We start from the raw sequence: 22,121 nt of genomic DNA, 5'->3' as shown, positions 1-22,121 counted from the left end.
AAATGCATATTAAAACCACAATGAGATATCATCTTATTCTAGTCAGAATGGCTATTATTAACAAGTCAAAAAATAACAGACGTTGGTGAGGATGCAGAGAAAGGAAACACTAACACTCTGCTGGTGGGAATGTAAATTAGTATAACCTCCAAGGAAAACAGTATACAGACTTCTCAAAGAACTAAAAATAGAACTACCATCTGATCCAGCAATTCCACTTCTGGGTATCTACCCAAAGGAAAAGATCATTATTCATAGGTTTCTCACAGCATGATTCACAATAGCAAAATATGGAATCAACTTAAGTGTCCATAAATGGATGACTGGATAAAGAAAATGTGGCATACACACACACACACACACACACACACACACACACACACACTCACACATACATATATAGATACATATAGACCACACACACACACACACACACCCCATTTGTATGTACATTATCTTAAATGAAACAACTCAAAAAGGGAAAGTCAAATGCCACGTCCTTATTTATAAGTGGAAGCTATATAATGGGTACACATGAACATAGAGTGTGGAGTGTGTGGAATGACAGACACTGAAGACTTGGAAGGGTGGGAGGTTAGGAGGTGGCGAGGGATGAGAAATTACTTAATGGGTACATTATTTGGGTAATGGTTACACTAAAAGCCCAGACTTCATGATTATGCAATATATCCATGTAAAAAAACTGCGCTTGTACCCGTTAAATTTACATAAAAATTTAAAAAATAAATCTATAAAACTCTGCACTTTACTGACTAAGGTATTAAGTGTGTCAATAACCCCCTAGTTATTACAGGAGGGATATGAACATATGTCAGTTGAAATGGTACTATAAACAACAAGGAACAATTGCTAATCTTTTTCAAGTAGTAGTCAGTACTTTCATTGTTTTAGGTTCTTTTGTTAAATATTTAAGTTCTTGTTGCACATATGACACAACAGAATACCAAATACATCCCATTGATTATATAGTTCTCAACTAGTAGAAAGAAAATATAATTTCAACATGTTATTATGAGAGGTTAATATAATAATATCGTTGTCCCCCAGCATCCATAGGGAATTGGTGCCAGGGCCCCCTGAGGATACCAAAATCCATGGATGCTCAAGTCCCTTTTATAAAATGGTGTAGTATTTGCATATAACCTACACACAACCTCCTATGTACTTTAAGTCATCTCATAATAACTTATATAGTACCTAATCCAATGCTTACACATCACTTCATTCACATGGATTCAACATAGTACTTGACACATGGCAAATCCAAGTTATGGTTTTTGGACCTTTGTGTAATCTTTTTTTCCTGAATATATTTGATCCATGTTTGACTGAATCCACGGATGTGAAATCCATGGATATGAAAGGCCAACTGTACTCTTCCCTCATTAAATATAACACGCAAGCAGTGTTTTAATGTTGATATAACTAATAATTGAACTAAAGCAGTTGTTTATTACATAAACAGGAAAAATAAGTAAGCAAAATTTAATTACTGGTTAGCTGAAATTAACTTAGAAACAAATTATTCTTGGCTGGGTGCAGTGGCTCATGCCTGGAATCCCAGCACTTTGGGAGGCCGAGACGGATGGATCACTTGAGGCCAGGAATTTGAGACCAACCTGGCCAAAATGATGAAACTCCCTCTCCACTAAAAATGCAAAAATTGGCCAGGCATGGTGGTGCACACCTGTAATCCCAGCTACTCAAGAGGCTGAGGCACGAGAATGCCTTGAACCTAGGAGGCAAAAGCTACAGTGAGCCAAGATCGCGCCACTGCACTCCAGCCTGGGTGACAGAGCAAGACTCTGTCTAAAAAAAAAAAAAAGACAAAGAAACAAGTTGTTCTTTAAAGGTGAGAATGTATGGTTTCATAAAAATCAGTCCGCGTTAATGCCTCATTTGCTATTTTAAATATTTTATAGCTTCCCATAAAACATATTACCTTTTTTTCATAGGTGTGTTTTAAATGACTTTTCTCCATTTGAAACTTATTTTCTTGATCCTGTGAATGATAAATGTTTATATTTATTATACTTTAAATTATACTAGAGTCAATAAAATTAGCAACCTAATGAAATCAATAAATCTACTTAATGTCAAACTTTAGTTCAGAGTTTTGCATATTATTAAGTAAGCCCTACAGGTAGAAATTTGAGTAGCTTTATATTACGAGGCATAAAATCTTAGTCACCTGAAGATATTACTGTTCTCAAAAGTACTTGCTTTACAGTATAAGAAAATCTTTCTGACCCTTAGGATTAAGAGATACTTCATAAATGACTAAGTCAATAAATATGGAAATGATAAATTTGAAGTTACATCATATAACAGTCCTTGGTATTTTTTGATCATGAGAGAAAAGATCTAAAAGGTGCAAAAGAGAGAGACAGAGGGAGAGAGAGAGGCAGAGAAAGAAAGAGGGAAAGAAAGAGAGAAATTATGAAGATTGGCAGATAATTTAAAAGAAGGAAATTATTCTAAAATAATAATATATTTAAATAAAATTTATTTTTAAAATTAATCTCAAGAGATCATTCCAATTCAAATTATTGTACTTTATTCTCTACGTCTCATTAGCATCAATCTCTATTAAGATAAATAAAATGTAAAATTATACAATGCAATAAAAGAATCAGAAAAGACGACTTGCATTTCTGAGTTTTATTTTTTTAATTGACTCTCAATTATACATCTAAATCAAGAAAACTGTGTTTGACCATTGTTCTTCTGTGTAGAAATACAAGACTCACCCTTAGTTGTTGCTTTCTTTGAACTTCTGATTCCTGTAACTGCTGTTTTAATTGACAGACATTCTGCTCTAATTCTTCAATCATACTAGATGCCTAGAAGGATTTTAAGAAGAATAAAAAGCAGAATATTGAGTTTTGTACCATATACTTTCCGATTGAAAAAATATGCCTTTTGTACCCCTGAAAGTCCAATCAGAATTAAAATTATCTAGAAATTTGAATGAAAAATGTTTTTAAAAGATACTAGAAAAATTAATCTTTTAAAGTAAAAATCTAAATTAAATGCAGCATAGTATTAAATATTATGAAAATGTAATGCTGACATAAAAATATAATCTTTTAAAGTAAAAATAGAAATTAAATGCTACATAATACTTAATGTTATGGAAATGTAACCCTGACATAAAAATAATAGCTTTACAGAAAACTTCAAAATTTTAGTTATAAAACGAAAGCAGAACCAAGATTTCAAAATAATAATAACGCATATAGTTACTCTATAAAATGTATTATTCATACAACTAAGCATTGGAATTTATATGTTTCCTCCTTTTAAGACTTTGGCATTTAAAATGATTAGCTTATAGCAGAATTCAGTTCATTAAATATTGGTGTTGTGCTATATAGTAGACATTTAGAATTTTAAACATTTTAAATACCAATAAAAACTCCTGAAGTTCCTGTTAATTTAAGAATAACGTGAAAGAGATACTAATTTCAAATGCCAAATTATTTCTACTTGGCTATCTATGGCTCTAGGCTTAGTGAATAAATACTTAATGTGGATTATCTATTAACATAAATAATACCTTAGAAGCTGAAAGAGCATGTTCTTGTTTTAGAAGGTTTATATCAGCATCATATTTGGTTTGTAACAGTTTCATGTTTTGCTCATAATCATTTACAAGATGGTCCTTCTCTTTATGCAGTGTGTTACGCCTAAAAACAAGAGAATAAAATAGACTTCCAATGTATTTAAAACCAATCTCTAAAATGAAATTTTTAATCAGCTAAATCCAAATACATTTCCATTCAATATATTAAATAAGTATCCACAATTTTGTCAACTGCTTCTAAACATTCTGCTTATGTTAAAAACAGGTTGGGTACAGTGACTCATGCCTGAAATTTCAACACTTGAGGAGGCCAAGGCAAGAGGATCACTTCAGAAAAAGAGTTTGAGACCAGCCTGGGCAACAGAGTGAGACCCTGTCTCTACAAAAAAATAAAAATAGAAAAATTAGCCAGGCACAGTGGTGCATGCCTGCAGTCCTGGCTACTTGGGAGGATGAGGAGGATCGTATGAGCCCAGGAGTTTGAGATACAGTGAGCCATGATCGCACCACTGTACCCCAGTCTGGGTGACAGAGACCCTGTCTCTAAATAAATAAATAAACAAACAAACAAACAGCAGTATTTAGTTTAGAAAGTTCCCAAGGCTAAACACACAAGGTGTAATTAATTTTGGCAGATAACTTATACAGTTAATATCAGTACTTTATAGCTACACCTGATAAATATCTGATTTCAGACAATACCTTGCCTTTACTTCTTGTAATTCACTACAAGTTATCTGGTAACATCTTTCAAGTTCTGCTTTTTCTTGAATTAATTTCTGTCTCTGTAAATTACTGTTCTCTGCTTCTCCAGTCAGCTGCTGGACACGGGCCTCCAGTTCTTTGATCATGTGGTTCTAAAAGAACAGGTCATGGTTAAGAAAGTCTCTGACTCAGTTGTAACACTTTTGTAGCTGTAAGAAGCTTGAAGAAAATGTATAATCTATAAGCATAAATAAAACAAATGTATCATAAACCATGGTAGTAGAAATTAAATCAACCTTGAACTTAACCAAGTCTTTAAAAAAACAACGCATACTACCACAAACATAAGAACATCACAGTTATATACTTTTAGCCTTTTGTTCATTTAATGAATATTTACTGAGGCTGGTAATATTCAAGAATGTGGATACACAGCAGTAAATAAGACAAAGTTCCTATCCTCAGGAAGGTTTCAGTCTCTATGCCTCTTTATACGTACAGCCATTAGCTGACTACTTACCAGTGTTCTCTGAGTTTGATTTTAAGTTTTTGAAATGTGCTATAAGGGTAATGTAATAGTATTTTTTTTCTTTTTTTTATTGTAAACAACCTGTTTTATTTTTTTTTTTATTATTATACTTTAGGTTTTAGGGTACATGTGCACAATGTGCAGGTTTGTTACATATGTATCCATGTGCCATGTTGGTTTGCTGCGCCCATTAACTCGTCATTTAGCATTAGGTATATCTCCTAATGCTGTCCCTCCCCCCTCCCCCCACCCCACAACAGTCCCCGGAGTGTGATGTTTCCCTTCCTGTGTCCATGAGTTCTCATTGTTCAATCTGTGACAAACCTGACAAAAATAAGAAATGGGGAAAGGATTCCCTATTTAATAAATGGTGCTGGGAAAACTGTAATAGTATTTTTAAAGGAAATCCATAACCCCAAAATTGTAGCACAGTGTGTTCACATAAGAGATACACTTATTTTTAAGTGTATAGGAACATTTAATTACTTGTGTTAGTGTGCAAGATTTTTATTCATTTTTTAACATCTTTGCCATTTTGTAAAATGCACTTCTCCACTCTTCCACAGTATTATCACTCAACTAAATCATTTCTCTATTATTTTTTATTTAGAATTTTTCCCCTTTGTAGAACTGTAATTTAAAACATGGATAAAGGTATTTATCATCTTTTAGATACTTTATCTAAAATTAGGGTAAGCAAGCATTAGATGAAGGGACAATTAATTTTCAGTTTTAAAATTAAACTTCTAATAAGTGTGAGCAATAAGGATAGGTCAGTATGATGTTGTACTCAATTATTGTGTTATATTTGTTCTAAGAGAACCATTTTAAAGATGCAGTTTAAGCATTAGATAATATTATAACCCTGACATCCTCTCTTCATTACAATACCAAATAGGTATACAAGTTAAATTTTGGTGTAACAGCTTCCAATCTATATAAATGACTTATCTAACTTAAAAGCATGGTTTATAGATTAACTTCTTTAAATGCATACAGTTCTAGACTGACAAACATCAGAAGTTCTGATTTCTTCTTCCTGCATCTTATTCACTTTGTCTCTTCATTATCCCTCTGCTTTATGAGCTCCTTTCAGAAAATAGTTTCCATTTCCTAATATATATTCTAAACACTCTTTATGTCCTGCATATTCATTAACTGGAAGAAACAAAGAACATATACTTTGCCTTCCAGTTTTAGATGGCGGAATAAAGATGATTTGTATTCCTTCTTCTCTCGGAAACCAAAAACAGACAAGATAAACTAGAAATAGAAATGCAAATTCCATCCTAATAAACCCTACAAGAGGATATTCTATTATTGGCTATAAAAGAGTAGCTTGCAGCAGATGACACTCCCAATGCTAACAACTGACAAACCCAGATTTTTTTTTTTTTTGAGACAGGGTCTCCTAGCGCAATCTTGGCTTACTACAGCCTCAACCTCCCAGGCTCAGGTGATCCTCCCACCTCAGCTTCCTGAGCAGCTGACACTACAGGTACATGCCACCACACCTGGCTAATTTTTGTACTTTTTTGGTAGCGATGGGGTCTCGCTATGTTGGCCAGGCTGGTTTCAAACACCTGGACTCATGCAATTCACCCTTCTCAGCCTCCCAAAGTGCTAGGATTACAGGCATGGGCCACCATGGCCAGGGAAAGATTTAATTAGTAGGAAAGCACTTGAGAACTTCTAAGGCAGTTTGAAAACATCATAGAGGTGAGGCATCATTCTGTAAGGTGCTTTTACCCTAGAGGTATTTTTCAATGGTGGAAGATGAGGATGGGGCAAGGAAACAAAGGCAGACGGTGGCCGAGGCAGCCAGGACTAGAGGAACCAAGATCCCTGAGAAAAGTAACGCACAGAGAAGTGGGCACCACACCAGTTTTCTCAAGAGAATTTGTCAAATTCTTTTTCTTTTTCTTTTTGGAGATGGAGTCGCACTCTGTCCAGGCTGGATCTCAGCTCACTGCAACCTCCACCTCCCAGATTCAAGCCATTCTCTTGCCTCAGCCACCTGAGTATTGGAATTACAGGTGCACACCACCACACCTGGCTAATTTTTGTAATTTTAGTAGAGGTGGGGGTTTCACCCTGTTGGCCAGGCTGGTCTTGAACTCCTGACCTCAAGTGATCTGCCCATCTTGGCCTCCCAAAGTACTGGCATTACAGGCATGAGCCACTGTGCCTGGCCAAATTTGTCAAAGTCTTAGCATTCGCAGGGCAGGAAGCCAAGAAACCGAGTGAAAAAAAAAAAAAAACTCAGAAAAGCACACTAGAGTTTTCTGCAGTTATCAGTGTACTTAGGAGTAAAATCGATTGTCCAAGGAGGAGAGCCCCTAGTATTAATAATATCACATGCTTTCAGCTGAGACCTGTGTTGAGGACTACCACTAGGAGTGAAAGTTAGTCAAAAGTAGACCAAAGATTACAAAGATTGCAACTCAGCCTTGAGTCAATTCAGTCCCTGAACGGATCCAGTGATCTGTCTCTACACCAGCTGCCTCTCAGAAGTGAGAGAAGAGCCTCTCTGGAAGAAGATAACATCATCCACAGCCTTTATTATTTTTTGTGCGCAATGTTTGGCAATTAATCACAAAATAACAGGCATACCAAGAAATAAAATCAGAGGAAAAAAAAGAAAATAGAAATAGACATGCAGATGCCCCATATATTGAAATTGTTAAACATATGAGGCATGTGTTTTCGTGACTCAAAATATATGAGACATCACAGAAAATTAAGTGAAGATCAAATATAATTATAGGAATAGTCCAGAAGAAGAAGTCTCATGGCTGGAAATCCTAGAAAATGTCATCAGAACACACTTGTATAAACTAAGTGGCATGCAAATAACATTGCTGGTTCAATAATAACAGATGCATACGTTCCGACTGTAGCTTCTTTCAATATAATCTGGCATGAAAAAGAAGCAAGAAAGATTATGCTGAATGAAAAAATCACACAAACCATTTTTGCACAAAGCAATCTATGGATGACATTGATTAAGGGAAAGAAATAACATTATGAGCAAGTAAAAATTGTAAAAGCAAACAACCGACATAGAAAAAAACAAAATGGAGATCCCCCAGTTACCTAGTTGGTGTACCTAATGAACAGAAATGGTAGAACAAGAAAATATACCAAATGACATACTACAAGAAAACTATACATGAAAATAATATACAAATAGAAAGGGTATACTTTAAAAGTCACATAGAATGAAGAATGCCAAGACATAAGTAAAATTATTAAACTTCAAGGAAATAATCCTTTTAAAGCATTAATCAGACATGTCACTCTCTTGCAAAAGGACCAGAGCTTTTGCATCTCTATCTCCCACTGGCTGTGTACAGTGACATTAATAAACTTTTAATGCTTATTAAAAAAAAACCCTCCAGTGGCTTCTCTTATCACTCAGAATAAGAAGTGACTATCATGGCCTCTGATTTCATCTCCTACCACCCTCCCTCTTATTTACTATACTCCAGCCATACAGGCCTCCATGCTGCTTCTCAAAGTCATCAAGCTAGCCTCAAAGCCTTTTAATTTACTGTTCTTTCTGCCTAAAGCATCTTCCTCCAGGGGCCTGCGTAGCGCACTTCCTCACTTCTCTCAGTTCTCCACCTAAATGTCATCTTGTGAAGGAATCTTTCCATAGCCATTCTACCTAAATAACCAGATCTCTACTGCCTATATTTCTGTGGCCTCTTACCCTTTCTTTTGCTTTTTCTTTGTTGTTTTCCACAATAAAGTATAAGCTTGAGACAGCCAAGACATTGCTTTATTTGCATTAGATCTCCTGTTTCTTTCTAGCACACTGCTTAGCTTGTAGTAGGTATTCAATAAACATTTGCCAATTATCAAAACAGCTGACCTTGAACAATACGGGTTTGAACTGTATGGGTCCATTTATATGCAGATTTTTTTTTCAACTAAATGGTGATCAAAAATACAATATTCACAGGATGTGAGACCCACTTACATGAAGGGTCCGCTTTTCCTGTACCCAGACTGCACAATGCCGATTGCAAGACTTGAATATGTGCCGATTTTGATATACACAGAGGTCCTGGAACCCATCCCCTGCATATACCAAGGCACTACTGTATTCTCAAAAATAAAAACAGGTGCCTGTAATCCCAGCACTTTGGGAGGCCGAGGCAGGCAGATCACGAGGTCAGGAGATCGAGACCATCCTGGCTAACACGGTGAAACCCCATCTCTACTAAAAATACAAAAAATTAGCCGGGCGAGGTGGCAGGCGCCTGTAGTCCCAGCTACGCGGGAGGCTGAGGCAGGAGAATGGCGTGAACCCCAGGGGGCGGAGCCTGCAGTGAGCCGAGATCATGCCACTGCACTCCAGCCTGGGTGATAGCAAGACTCCGTCTCAAAAAAAAATAAAATAAAAATAAAAACAGGATAACTGCTAAAATGTCAAAATGTCCCTTCCATATTCAAAACTGGAGTGATTTCTGACCATATTATAGAAAATATTAGCATTTTATAAGATTATAACAGGGTTACAATGAGGAAATAACAAACATCTGTCCAATATAGAATATATCAAAACGTTTTTTGCATGTTTTATAAAAAATAGAGATAAAATACAAGAAATCCAACATAGAGGTAAAGATATTCCCCTCTATATTAAAGGAATTTCTGGAAATCTCTTTTTTTCTTTATATGAATCCAAAATAAATGTGAACATCATAAAATTTTAGAAAATATCAAATTGCTAAAGAAATAAACCAAGGCAAAGGGGGTTGAATTACACAAATAAATAAATCCACAGACTTTGCCTAAAGAAAAAGGGTTTCTGTTAGCCAGAAAAACCAGACAGCTCTCTTTCTACAATGTGAATAATTAAATACAGTAGAGATGAGAGAAAAAATGCTCAGATAAAAGCATAAAATTATTTTTATGAGAGAAAGAAAAAAAGAGATAAAAGAGAAAGATATCCAACAAATCAGAGAAGAAAATGATAGACATTGAAGCAATATTGTGACCTCAGCTATCTGTATATCACTGAACAAAGTAACAGTGATAAAGTGAACTTGAATTTTTTTTGTTTTTGTTTTTGTTTTCATTGAGACAGAGTCTCACTCTGTCGCCCAGGCTGGAGTGCAGTGGCACAATCTCGACTCACCGCAACCCCTGCCTCCCAAGTCCTAATGCTTCAGTCTCCCAAGTAGCTGGGACTACAGGCATGTGCCACCATGCCCAGCTAAGTTTTTGTATATATATTTTTTTTAGTAGAGATGGGGTTTCGCCATGTTGGCCAGGCTGGTCTTGAACCCCTGACCTCAAGTGATATGCCCACCTCGGCCTCCCAAAGTGCTAGGATTACAAGCGTGTGCCACCACACCCAGCCTGAACTTGACATTTTGACTAAGGAATTATTAAAATGATGAAAAACATTCAGATCTGAAAGGAAGAGATTTGTGACTAAAATAGGTAACCCAAGGACTCTACCTGTTCAAAAGGAGCAGAACTATGAGAGGACATGGTTCCTGTTCATTGCCCTATTAAATGCTGTGGTCTGCACTACTGGCCAGTCTTTTTGAGGATATGCATGTATTGTAAGTACCGACAAGTGAGTACCTCTGTGAACGTGCTACTTGCCCATCCTTATTTGTCTTCACCTGTTGATAAACCTTCAGGTTCCAACAGAAAACAACAACTGTTGGTGAAGTTGTGGAGAAACTGGTACCCTTGTGCACTGCTGGTGAGAATGAAAAATGGTATAACCATCATGGAAAACAGTATGGAGGCTCCTCAAAAATTTAAAAATAGAACTACCAAATGATCTGGCAATCACACTTCTGCTTATTTATCCCAAAGAACTGAAGTCAGTATCTCAAAGAAATATTTGTACTCCCATGCAAAATTATTCACTATAGCCAAGATGTATAAACAGCATAGCATTAACCAGAGAAAATGGTGAATAGGAGATGGGACTAATGTGCAGCTCTCTCCTGGATGGACACAACCGCATCTGGAGACTCACATTGTGAACTTTTGCTCCAAGAACCACCACAGAAACATACCAGGAAAACCAAAAGAATTCACAGACCCTTTGAATAAAACAGCTTGCCACTGCAAACACCACAAGACAGCCGAAAAACTGAGCTCCCGAAGTGTGATGGGGGAAAGTCAGCCTCCAAATACACATCCACACTGGGGAGCCCGAACAATGTAAATGTCCATGGATGAATGAATAGCTAAAGAAAATGTGGTATATACATGCAGTGGAATATTATTCAGCCATTAAAAAGGGAAAGCCTGTTTTATGTTACAACTTGAATGAATCTTGAGAACATTATGCTGCATGAAACAAGGTAGTCACAGAGGAACAAACGCTGCATGATTCCAGTTATAGGAAATAACTGAAATAGTCAAACCCGTATAAACAAAGTAGAGTGGTGACTGCCAGGGGCTAGACAGAATGGAAAATGGGAATTTGCTACTCAATGGGTACAGAGTTTTAGTCATGCAAGACAAAAAAAGTTTTAAAGATATGCCATATAATATTGTGCCTATAGTTACTAATACTGCATTGTACCTTAAAAATGTGTTAAGAGGGTAGATCTCACACTATATGTTTTTCACCACAATAAAAAGAGAAAACAATGGCTAAAACTTAACACCACATTAAATGCGCATACATGTAAAATTCCTGCCCAATAACCAAGGCTTCATGGACCCCCGACATATTTTGATGATGAATATAATGACAACAACCACCACTGAACCCTCATTATAGGTCAGGCACTGTGCTAAGTGTTTTACCAGCTTTAGGCCATTTCTCTTCCCCACAAAACTATGAGGTAGGTATCATTAACATCACTTTACATATGAAAAAACTAGGACTTAAGAAAATTGATTAACACGGCCACACTTGCCCTACTGGTAAACTGGTAAGCAGCAAAAAAGAATGTGATCCAAGATCTCCTTGAATCAAAACCTATTCGACTGTATTACATCTTCTCCAGGACTTTGATATTCTGCTCATGGAATTAACATAAAATAAATTTGCAAAAATACCTCGGGTAGACATATCATTTCAAAACCTAAGGTACACAAAGAAAAGCTAAAATGCAACACTGCAATACTTGAGGTCTCTTTCTTAACCTCCCACATTATTACTGCTATTATTACCAGTCTCAAGATATTTTTTAATTGTGTAATTTGAAGGCTGTAGTGTTTTCTACCTTGAACAATCTATTATAATAAAGGGCTGGCTAGTGAAATTCTACTCATTTCTAAGCCCCTTTATTAAAATGCTCATTCCAGGAGAAATGAGACTCACAAATGGGATATTATAATCTATTTGCTAAAGGAACAGACCAGTAGAAATAATCTGTTACCATAAAATGTGTCCTAAATATGTGTGGAAAAAAAAGTGGCTCATTATCCAATGATTTCTTAAACATATACTTTAGTTAGCTTAGATTAATAAAGTCAAAAGTTATCAGGTTTAAAATATAATAATTTTTAAGAAATAAATTTTAAAATATACAACCAGAATGCTCTACAAATAACATTTCAATATCCATCCACTCTCCATCTCTCCTTCTCCCCGTGACCACCTCTCTCTCTCCTTTCCCTGTTCTCTCCTCTCTCCTCTGGCTCTCCGGCGCTGGTCATGCTAATGTCACTGGAGTATTATGTGATTATCTTCTGGCTTTTGAATTTCAAACTATATTGAATAATTCTAACTATAATGCTAAATAATGATTAACTCATCTTTCTTTCCAGTATTTATGCAGTCTTTCCCCATTTCAGCAAATTAAACTGCCCATCTGAATTTTATCATGACTTCCATAGGATGATTTTTCTAATACTACAAGATCATGTTTGTCTTTTCATAACAACAATTCTTACTCTAGTACCATAGAAGTATGAAAAGTACATTCCCAGCTACCTCATCAGTAATAGAAATAAAAAGGACAGGCCCCAGAACCAGTCCCTTCAGCACACTACTCACCATATTCCATCAGGCTCATACTACTTTTTAAAATGAATTTTACAACATACCTGAGGCCAAACTTTACCGGTTTGTCAAAAGACTACTTCTGAGAATTCTTCAGAAAATAACTCAAAGAATGCTATGTATAATATAGATTTTAAATATATACATAGATATGATTATTATATATCTGAGGCCCACCAGATGGACAAAACCAATCTAGTTGGTACTGTCTGTGAAGGCTGACATAAGATTAGGAAGTCCTGGGGCTGTACCAGATACAATAGGGAGTCGGAGGTTGCAGTGAGCCAAGATCGCGCCACTGTACTCTAGCCTGGCAACAGAGCAAGACTCTGTCTCAAAAAAAAAAAAAAAAAAAAAAGAAAGAAAGAAAACAAAAGAAAAAAGAAGATTCTGATATGATTTATTCAAACACTGAACACCTGCCAAGACAAAACTGTTGTTAGAAGCTGGCATGCTTTCTCACGTGCAGATAAGTATTATATGAAATGAAAAAGTGGCCTCTGCATTAAGATCTGTATTTGTCAAACAAATATTTTTGTATATACTGATGCCAAGTTTCTGACTGAAGAAGCAAACTATGTGACGTCACTTACTCAATTTATTTTTGATTTTTAAAGCATTTTCTGAACACTAATGTTCTGCACACAATTTTACACACAAAGTACATAAATTTTGAACCTACAACGTCAAGAGAAAGCCTATAGGCATATATAAAGTATCTTAAAAACAACAACATTTGACAAATTAATTTTTTAAACAGAATAAAAGAGCTGAGAGGATGCAAAATAGTGGAGTTCTTAAAATGGAGTAAAAAATCAGTCAAGAAAAAGAATGCTGATGTAGAACTATGTTTTGCCGGCTGTAACAGACAATGCAGAAGCAGAATTCAGTGGTATATGACAACAGAATCAAGGAAGAAGTAAGTTACTGTACAGAAAATGATGAACAGATTACCTTGTATGAACAGGATATCTTCCCACATTGGGAACTCAAAGGTAGCACTTGGAAAACTAGGTTGAACTTCGTGAACTGATGTAACTTGTAAGCATTAATTATAATAGGCATGATATTAGGAACTCAGGTTCTTAATCATGGGAAAATGAGAAAAAATGCATTTGTTGGCTATGGAGTAAGAGGAGACAGGGAAGAGTAATTGGCAGGTTACTCGAAGAGTCAGGAATGAGGCAACAATGGCCAGGACTCAATTGGTAGCTGTGGAAACAGAAGGGAAGAGAGCAGATCCAAGAAAATTTTCAGAGAGGTAAAATGGATGACTCTGTAACATACTAAATAAGGGAGATGAAAAGCGGGAAAAACATAAATCTTCCAGGTTCAAAATTTAATGTGCCAACAGAATGATGACGATGCCAACTGACAAGAGGAAATTTGGGAAAGGGTATTATTTTGGTATTAATTATCGGAGGTATGATCTTCTATAAGTCTTAGAAAATATAAAATGTCTCATGGTCTTTTCATTGTACAACATCTACTGATATAAGAAGTCAGTACTGGAGATATAAATGTTGGAGTTTTACATACAAACTTAATTTGAAACCTTGTAGGAGTTAAAAATTAAAAAGGGTTAGTATTAGGCAACTACTTGGTATCCACAGTTCTCCTATGGCAAACTCCTATGGCAAAAAGAGCAACTAATTTTATCTTATTTCACAAACTTCTTAGGAAAATAGGACATATTTTCATAAGAAGAATAATTTATCCATGAAAATAGAACTATTTTCATAAGAAGTTTGTGTGCCACTGCACTCCAGCCTGGGCAACAGAGCAAGACTGCATAAGTCTTAAAGATAGAGTTTATGATTTATGACAAAACGTGCTTAAGTCTGAAAGATACACACGTTTATGATTTATGAAGTTATAAATCATAAATCTTAAAAATAAATTCTGATAACTTTTTTACAAATTGAAAACTCATGAGCCACTAGAAGATGTGAACACTGCCAGCCTCCCTAAAGCCTTATTAGTTACCCTCCACCCAAAGGTAACCACTATTTTGACCTCTATCAGTACAAATAAATTTTGTCCTTTTTCAAACTTTGTATAAATGGAATCACAGAGTATATAACTTTTTGGGGTCAGGCTTCTTCATGCATATTAAATGCCTATGGGATTCATCCATGTTGTGGAACGTAAGAGTAATCTTTTTCAGTACTGTATACAGCATGCTAAAATAATTTATCCATTCTATTGATGAGTTTGTCTTCAGTTTTTGACTATTAAAAGTAATGTGGCTATGAAAACTCTCATACATGTTTTATGATGCATACATGCACAGATTTCTTTTGGTTATACATGTTGCAGTGAAACCGCTGTCATAAGATGTGCCTATGTCAAGCCTCAGTAGTTACTATCAAAGAGCTTTTCAAACTGGATATAAAAATTTGAACTTCTTACAGCAGTGTATGAGACTTCCGACTATTCTGTATCTTTGTCAAAACTTTGTACTGTGATTGTTTTTGTTAAATTTAGCCCTTTTTGTATGTATGTAAAGATACTGACTTTACATTTCCCTGACTATTAATAATTTGAGCACCTTTTTAAGTGTTTATTAATCATCCGAACAGCTTCTTTTGTGTGCTGCCTATTCAAATATATTGCTCTTTTTTATTGAATTGTTTGTTAAGTGTTTATTAATCATCTGAACAGCTTCTTTTGTGTGCTGCCTATTCAAATATATTGCTTTTTTATTGAATTGTTTTATTGATTTTTTTCTATATTTAAAATGCAAGACATTTATTGAATAAAGGAATTGCAGATATCTTCTTCCATTCTGACTTGCCTTTTCCCGTTTTTTCTTTTTTTTTTGGAGACAGAGTCTTGCTGTGCTCTGTTGCCCAGGCTAGAATGCAATGGTGCGATCTCGGCTCACTGCAGCCTCCACCTACTGGTTCGAGAGATTCTCGTGCCTCAGCCTCCTGAGTAGCTGGGGAGCATGCACCAACCACGCTTGGCAAATTGTTGTATTTCTAATAGATACAGGGTTTTGCCATGTTGGCCAGGCTGGTCTCAAACTGCTGGTCTCAGGTGATCCGCCTCCCTTGGCCTTCCAAAGTGCTGGGATTACAGGTATAGGCCACCATGCCAGCCTCTTTTCCCTTTCTTAATGATACCTTTGGTGATCAAAAGGTATTAATTTTAATATATTCTAATTTATTAGTATCTTTCTTTAAGGTAAACATTTAATTTTCCTTTTAAGAAATCTTTGAGTAGTCCAGGCCAAGAAGATATTCTAAGATTTCCTCTGTAAGTTTTATCATTTTATCTGCACATTTAATTCTAACATGTTCCTAAAATGGGTTTATTAAATGATGTGAAGGTTCAAGATGCATTTTTTCCATATGAATATTCAATTGACCAATTTATTGAAAGAATCACTTTTCACAGTAAATGGCTTGGTAAAAAAAAAAAAAAGTAAATAACTGTAATTTTCATTGAAACTATTATATTACTAGTCCCCATAATTTAAAAGAACAAGGAGAAAATTATTTCAGAATTATTATATAATGAATATACATTGAGAAACAAAAAATATAGCCATCACCAAAATAAGTATTGTAGGAAATTAAAATTTTTGTCAAACAAGGAAGAACATTATGTTTGACCTAAGTGGCAAATAGAGCAGAGTTTAAATGTTAATTTATTTAAAAAAAAAACCCTTTAAGCAAAACAGTGTATAGCAGGTTCTCAAATAACATCATTTCATTATAATAACGAGAAAAAAATTTGGTTTCATTATATGTCACTTCACTTACAATTAGTTTCCAAAAACCTATCAATGACATTAAATAAGGACTTACTGTATACACAGGCTAGTATATACTGTATACACAGGTCAGTATTTCCTTGGTCAGGTGAGAGGGTGCAAGAGAAATGATACCCCAACAGCAGCATGCATACCTACCACACAGATATTGGTTTCCAATACCATTTCTCCATATAATCCGTATTGATGGGGCCATGTTCAAGAAGCACAGAAGTCAAATGAAAGAGCTCCCAATGGCCAAAGCTGGAACAATTTGAGCAACAAAATGAAAAAATACTGGCTTATAACCCAAAGCATAAGATATTTATCCACATTTTCATATTAATATGAATAAATAATAGAATAAATTGATAAATAAGGAGAAAAATCTCCCATGCACAAAAATTCCAAAAATTTATATAGATACCCCACCCTCAAAAACAAGGAGTAAAACTCCCTACTTCTTAAACACGGGCTGCCAAACAGTAACTTCCTTTCAAGGAGTACAGTATGGAAAGGTGGGAAGTAACTTTACACTGGAGAAACCTAATAAACACTACCTCAGCCAGATGATCAAAATTAATACTCACAGGTATGATGTCACGTTGATAATATGTATTCATGGCTGGGCATAGTGGTTCATGCCTGTAATCCCAGCACTTTGGGAGACTGAGGAAGGCGGATCACCTGAGGTCAGGAGTTCGAGACCAGCCTGGCCAACATGGCAAAATCCTGTCTCTACTGAAAACTACAAAAATTAGCTGGGCATGGTGGCACACACCTGTAATCCTAGCTACTCAGGAGGCTGAAGCAGGAGAATCACCTGAACCCAGGAGGCGGAGGTTGTAGTGAGCTGAGATCGTGCAACTACACTTTAGCCTGGGTGACAGAGAGAGATTGTCTCAACAAAATAAAATAATAAAATAATAATAATATGTATTCGTGATATGATATGATGAGAACAGCACTTTAACTCTGAGGATCTTCCTGCCTAAACCCACAACCCCAGTCTAATCATGAGGAAAGCATCAGACAGCTTCTACTAGATGGGCATTTTACAATATGCCTGACCAGTCAATACTCCTCAAAACTGTCACGGTGATAAAAAACAAAGACAGTCTGAGAAATTATCACAAGCAAGAGGAAAGTAAGGAGGCCTAACAACTAAATGTCATGTGGTATCCTAGATGAGATCCTGGAAAAGAAACAGAACATTAGGTAAAAATGAAGGAAATCTGAATAAACTAAAGACTTTAGCTAATAGTGTATCGATATTGATTCATTTATTGTGAAAAGCGTATCAAGATAATGTAAGATGTGAAAAACAGGAGAAACTGAGTGGAGGTTATATGGGAATATATACTATGTACTATCTTCTTAAATTTTCTGTAAATCTAAAACTATTCAAAAAAAGTGTCTATTTTTAAATGGTCATTTTATTCAACATGATGAATTGGTGCTATTTAGAGCTTCTCTCCATTATAATCATTGTGAGCTTGGGGGAAGAAATGGTGATAGAAACTATAAAATCAAATTCTAGCTATCTCAGTGCGTCCATGAGTAGTTCTATGAATTATCATATGTCACTACTAACAATAGTTAAATATTTCAGATGTCTAAGGCTTTTGGCACTCTTTTAAGTAAAGGATCTTAACCTACCTTAACCTACCACAGAGGATCATGGATGGAATTCAGACTGTCGCTGAATTTGAATTTTTTCTTTAAAGTTCACTTTCATTTTCACTACCCTAACTGAAAGTTAACATTTCCCTAACTGAAAGTTAAAATTTCCCTTCAATTGTGAATGTAGTCATCAGACAAAGGTAGCATTAGCAATACCCGGGACAAACAGAAATCATGGATATTTTTATAGTTCATTACACTACTGAGCAATCACTATATATTGTTTACCCTCATTAGAAATTACTATCATGCCTACTGCTAGATTTTGATATTTACTGCATTAATTTAGAAGCATATGTATTAATTGATCACAGTTTGGATTTATGAATATTTTAACAACTGTAACTCAATATAATTTTTCTTTGTAATCTTTTATTTTTAAAATACTATTCTGAGAAGGACTACACAGAATTCACCAGATTCCCAGCAGGGTCCATGGTACAAAAGATGTTAAGAACTCCAGTAAGAAAGACTAGAATCTCAATAAAGCCGCCCACAGATTTTCAGTGTGTCTAAACCCTAATGTCAATAGAGCCATATCATTTTATAGCCTTCATCTTCCCAAGCATCTAGCAAGGAAGCTATAATTTTTATATTTATGTTGTAATATTTGTTTTAAAAATCTATTGTTTGCATATTTTCACTATGAGTTTCTCATAAGAAAGTCCCTGCCAGTACCAAAATGCATAAGTCTCATAATCTATACAAGTGTCTGCTTACAATAAGTGGCAATAAGACAACACAAGACTCAACAAAAAAGAAAAAAGCCTGAAAGAACAGCAAAACAGAGAAACTGATTCTCAGTGACAGCCCCGTCTTTCATCTTAAGCCAGGCCTTGAACTCTACCTTGTTTAATTATTAAATCAGGAGCTGCTCAGCAAGACCTGTCTACTTTTGACGATTCTTAAATTCAATCCTGCTGACAGACTCCGTCCATTTTTCTCTATATTTACTAGTATTACCTATGACAAGGTCTGAATGCTAATTTTTAAAATTCAGTTTTCATTAAAAATAGAATGAAGGTTCTCTGACAGCTACCTCTGGGCTCCAAAGCATGACTTTTCTTTTTATTTCAAACTTATAAAAATTAAAAATTCCATTGTGAATATTTCTCTCAATATTATTTAATAAATAAAATATACCTATGCAACAAACATTGAAGCAATATATTTTACAAATTTCCATTGTAATATTATTTAATATATTTATTAAATATATTCACTTTGTGAAGATTTAGAATGTTGAAATAATGAAAATGCATTTTAGACTTAAATTTGTTTTTTGTCCATGCCTTTAAATATCAAAGAGCTATCTGTACACCCACGTACACGGCAGCATTATTCACAACAGCCAAAAGGCAGAAGCAACTCAGGTGTCCATCTGCCAATGAATGGACACACATGTGGTATAGAGTGGAATTATTATTTAGCCTTTAAAAAGAAATTTTGACACAAGCCACAACATAAATGGACCATAATGACATTATGCGAAGTTAAATACCCCAGTCACTGAAGGAGAGATACTGCATAATTCCACTTATATGAGTTTCCTAGAATGGTCAAATTCGTAAGAGATGGAAAGTAAAAAGGTGGTTGTAAGGAACTGAATGAAGAGGGCAAATGCAGAATTATTGTTTACTGGGTACAAAGTATTAGGAAAAATGACAAAATTTGGAGCTGGATGGTAGTGATAGTTGCACTACAATGTAAATGTACTTAATGCCACTGAACTATATATTTATAATTATTAAAATGGTAAATTTCATGTTATGTCTATTCAATAAAAAAAGAATGAGGAAAAAGAATGTGACAATTGATTTATTTGTATCCTAAATATATAAAATGTTCCTATAAATCAAGGAAAAGAATAACTGAATTTAAAAATAGACAAGGGGGATGAATTGGCAATTTTAAAAGACCAAGAAACGTAAGAGCCAAAAGGGAGATAGAAATTAAAGCAATACATTTTTCAAGTTAGAAACAAAAAAAAATTTTTTTTTTGAAACAGGGTCACACTCTGTCACCCAGGCTGGAGTGCAGTGGTGTGATCATAGCTCACTGCAGTCTTGGCTTGCTGGGCTCAAGCAATCCTCCCACCTTGGCCCCACAAGTACCTGGGACTACAACGTGCACTATCACACCTGGCTAATTTTTTTATTTTTTGTAGAGATGGAGTCTTGCTGTGTTGCCCAGGCTGGTCTCAAACTCCTGGGCTCAAGTGATCCACCTGCCTGCCTCAGCCTCCCAAAGTACTGGGGTTACAGGCGTGAGCCACCATGCCTGGCCAAAATATTTTAAAATTTGGTAAGTCCAAGTCTTGGCAAGGATGTGAAGACAATTCCTACCCTTGTTGAGCAGTGCCATAAACTGGTATAACCACTTTGAAAAGCTTACTATGGATACAGAAATTTGCTGAGGAGTGCTTTACCTCCAACTATGTGGTCAATTTTGGAATAGGTGTGGTGTGGTGCTGAAAAAAATGTATATTCTGTTGATTTGGGGTGGAGAGTTCTGTAGATGTCTATTAGGTCCACTTGGTGCAGAGCTGAGTTCAATTCCTGGGTATCCTTGTTAACTTTCTGTCTCGTTGATCTGTCTAATGTTGACAGTGGGGTGTTAATCACAAGCATTCTTATACACCAGTAATAGACAAACAGCCAAATCATGAGTGAACTACCATTCACAATTGCTTCAGAGAATAAAATACCTAGAAATCCAACTTACAAGGGATGTGAAGGACCTCTTCAAGAAGAACTACAAACCACTGCTCAATGAAATAAAAGAGGACACAAACAAATGGAAGAACATTCCATGCTCATGGGTAGGAAGAATCAATATCGTGAAAATGGCCATACTGCCCAAGGTAATTTATAGATTCAATGCCATCCCCATCAAGCTACCAATGACTTTCTTCACTGAATTGGAAAAAACTACTTTAAAGTTCATACGCAAACAAAAAACAGCCCGCATCGCCAAGTCAATCCTAAGCCAAAAGAACAAAGCTGGAGGCATCATGCTACCTGACTTCAAACTATACTACAAGGCTACAGTAACCAAAACAGCATGGTACTGGTACCAAAACAGAGATATAGATCAATGGAACAGAACAGAGCCCTCAGAAATAATGCTGCATATCTACAACCATCTGATCTTTGACAAACCTGACAAAAACAAGCAATGGGGAAAGGATTCCTTATTTAATAAATGGTCCTGGGAAAACTGGCTAGCCATATGTAGAAAGCTGAAACTGGATCCCTTCCTTACACCTTATACAAAAATTAATTCAAGATGGATTAAAGACTTAAGTATTAGAACTAAAACCATAAAAACCCTAGAAGAAAACCTAGGCAATACCATTCAGGACATGGGCATGGGAAAGGACTTCATCTCTAAAACACAAAAAGCAATGGCAACAAAAGCCAAAATTGACAAATGGGATCTAATTAAACTAAAGAGCTTCTGCACAGCAAAAGAACCTACCATCAGAGTGAACAGGCAACCTACAAAATGGGAGAAAATTTTCACAACCTACTCATCTGACAAAGGGCTAATATCCAGAATCTACAATGAACTCAAACAAATTTACAAGAAAAAAACAACCCCATCAAAACACAGGCGAAGGATATGAACAGACACTTCTCAAAAGAAGATATTTATGCAGCCAAAAAATACATGAAAAAATGCTCATCAACACTGGCCATCAGAGAAATGCAAATCAAAACCACAGTGAGATACCATCTCACACCAGTTAGAATGGCCATCATTAAAAAGTTAGGAAACAACAGGTGCTGGAGAGGATGTGGAGAAATGGGAACACTTTTACACTGTTGGTGGGACTGTA

General features: G+C 35.6%; 1 protein-coding gene across 1 annotated transcript in view; it reads right to left on the bottom strand.

The window, feature by feature from the left end:
* LOC116463813 (centrosomal protein of 112 kDa) overlaps positions 1-22,121 on the bottom strand; it is a gene marked incomplete at its 5' end in the record, with an annotated part of 357,755 nt that overhangs the window by 281,575 nt on the left and 54,059 nt on the right. The window contains 4 exons of the mRNA XM_032147080.3: positions 1,964-2,023; positions 2,772-2,864; positions 3,581-3,710; positions 4,310-4,464. Coding sequence (XP_032002971.2) covers positions 1,964-2,023; positions 2,772-2,864; positions 3,581-3,710; positions 4,310-4,464 — 438 coding nt within the window. The remainder of the gene's footprint in view (positions 1-1,963; positions 2,024-2,771; positions 2,865-3,580; positions 3,711-4,309; positions 4,465-22,121) is intronic.

This window comes from Hylobates moloch, unplaced genomic scaffold (assembly GCF_009828535.3).
Source record: "Hylobates moloch isolate HMO894 unplaced genomic scaffold, HMol_V3 SCAFFOLD_68, whole genome shotgun sequence".
Lineage (NCBI taxonomy): Eukaryota > Metazoa > Chordata > Mammalia > Primates > Hylobatidae > Hylobates > Hylobates moloch.
Note: the sequence above shows the minus strand (reverse complement) of the source record. Positions and strands in the feature narration are given on the sequence as shown.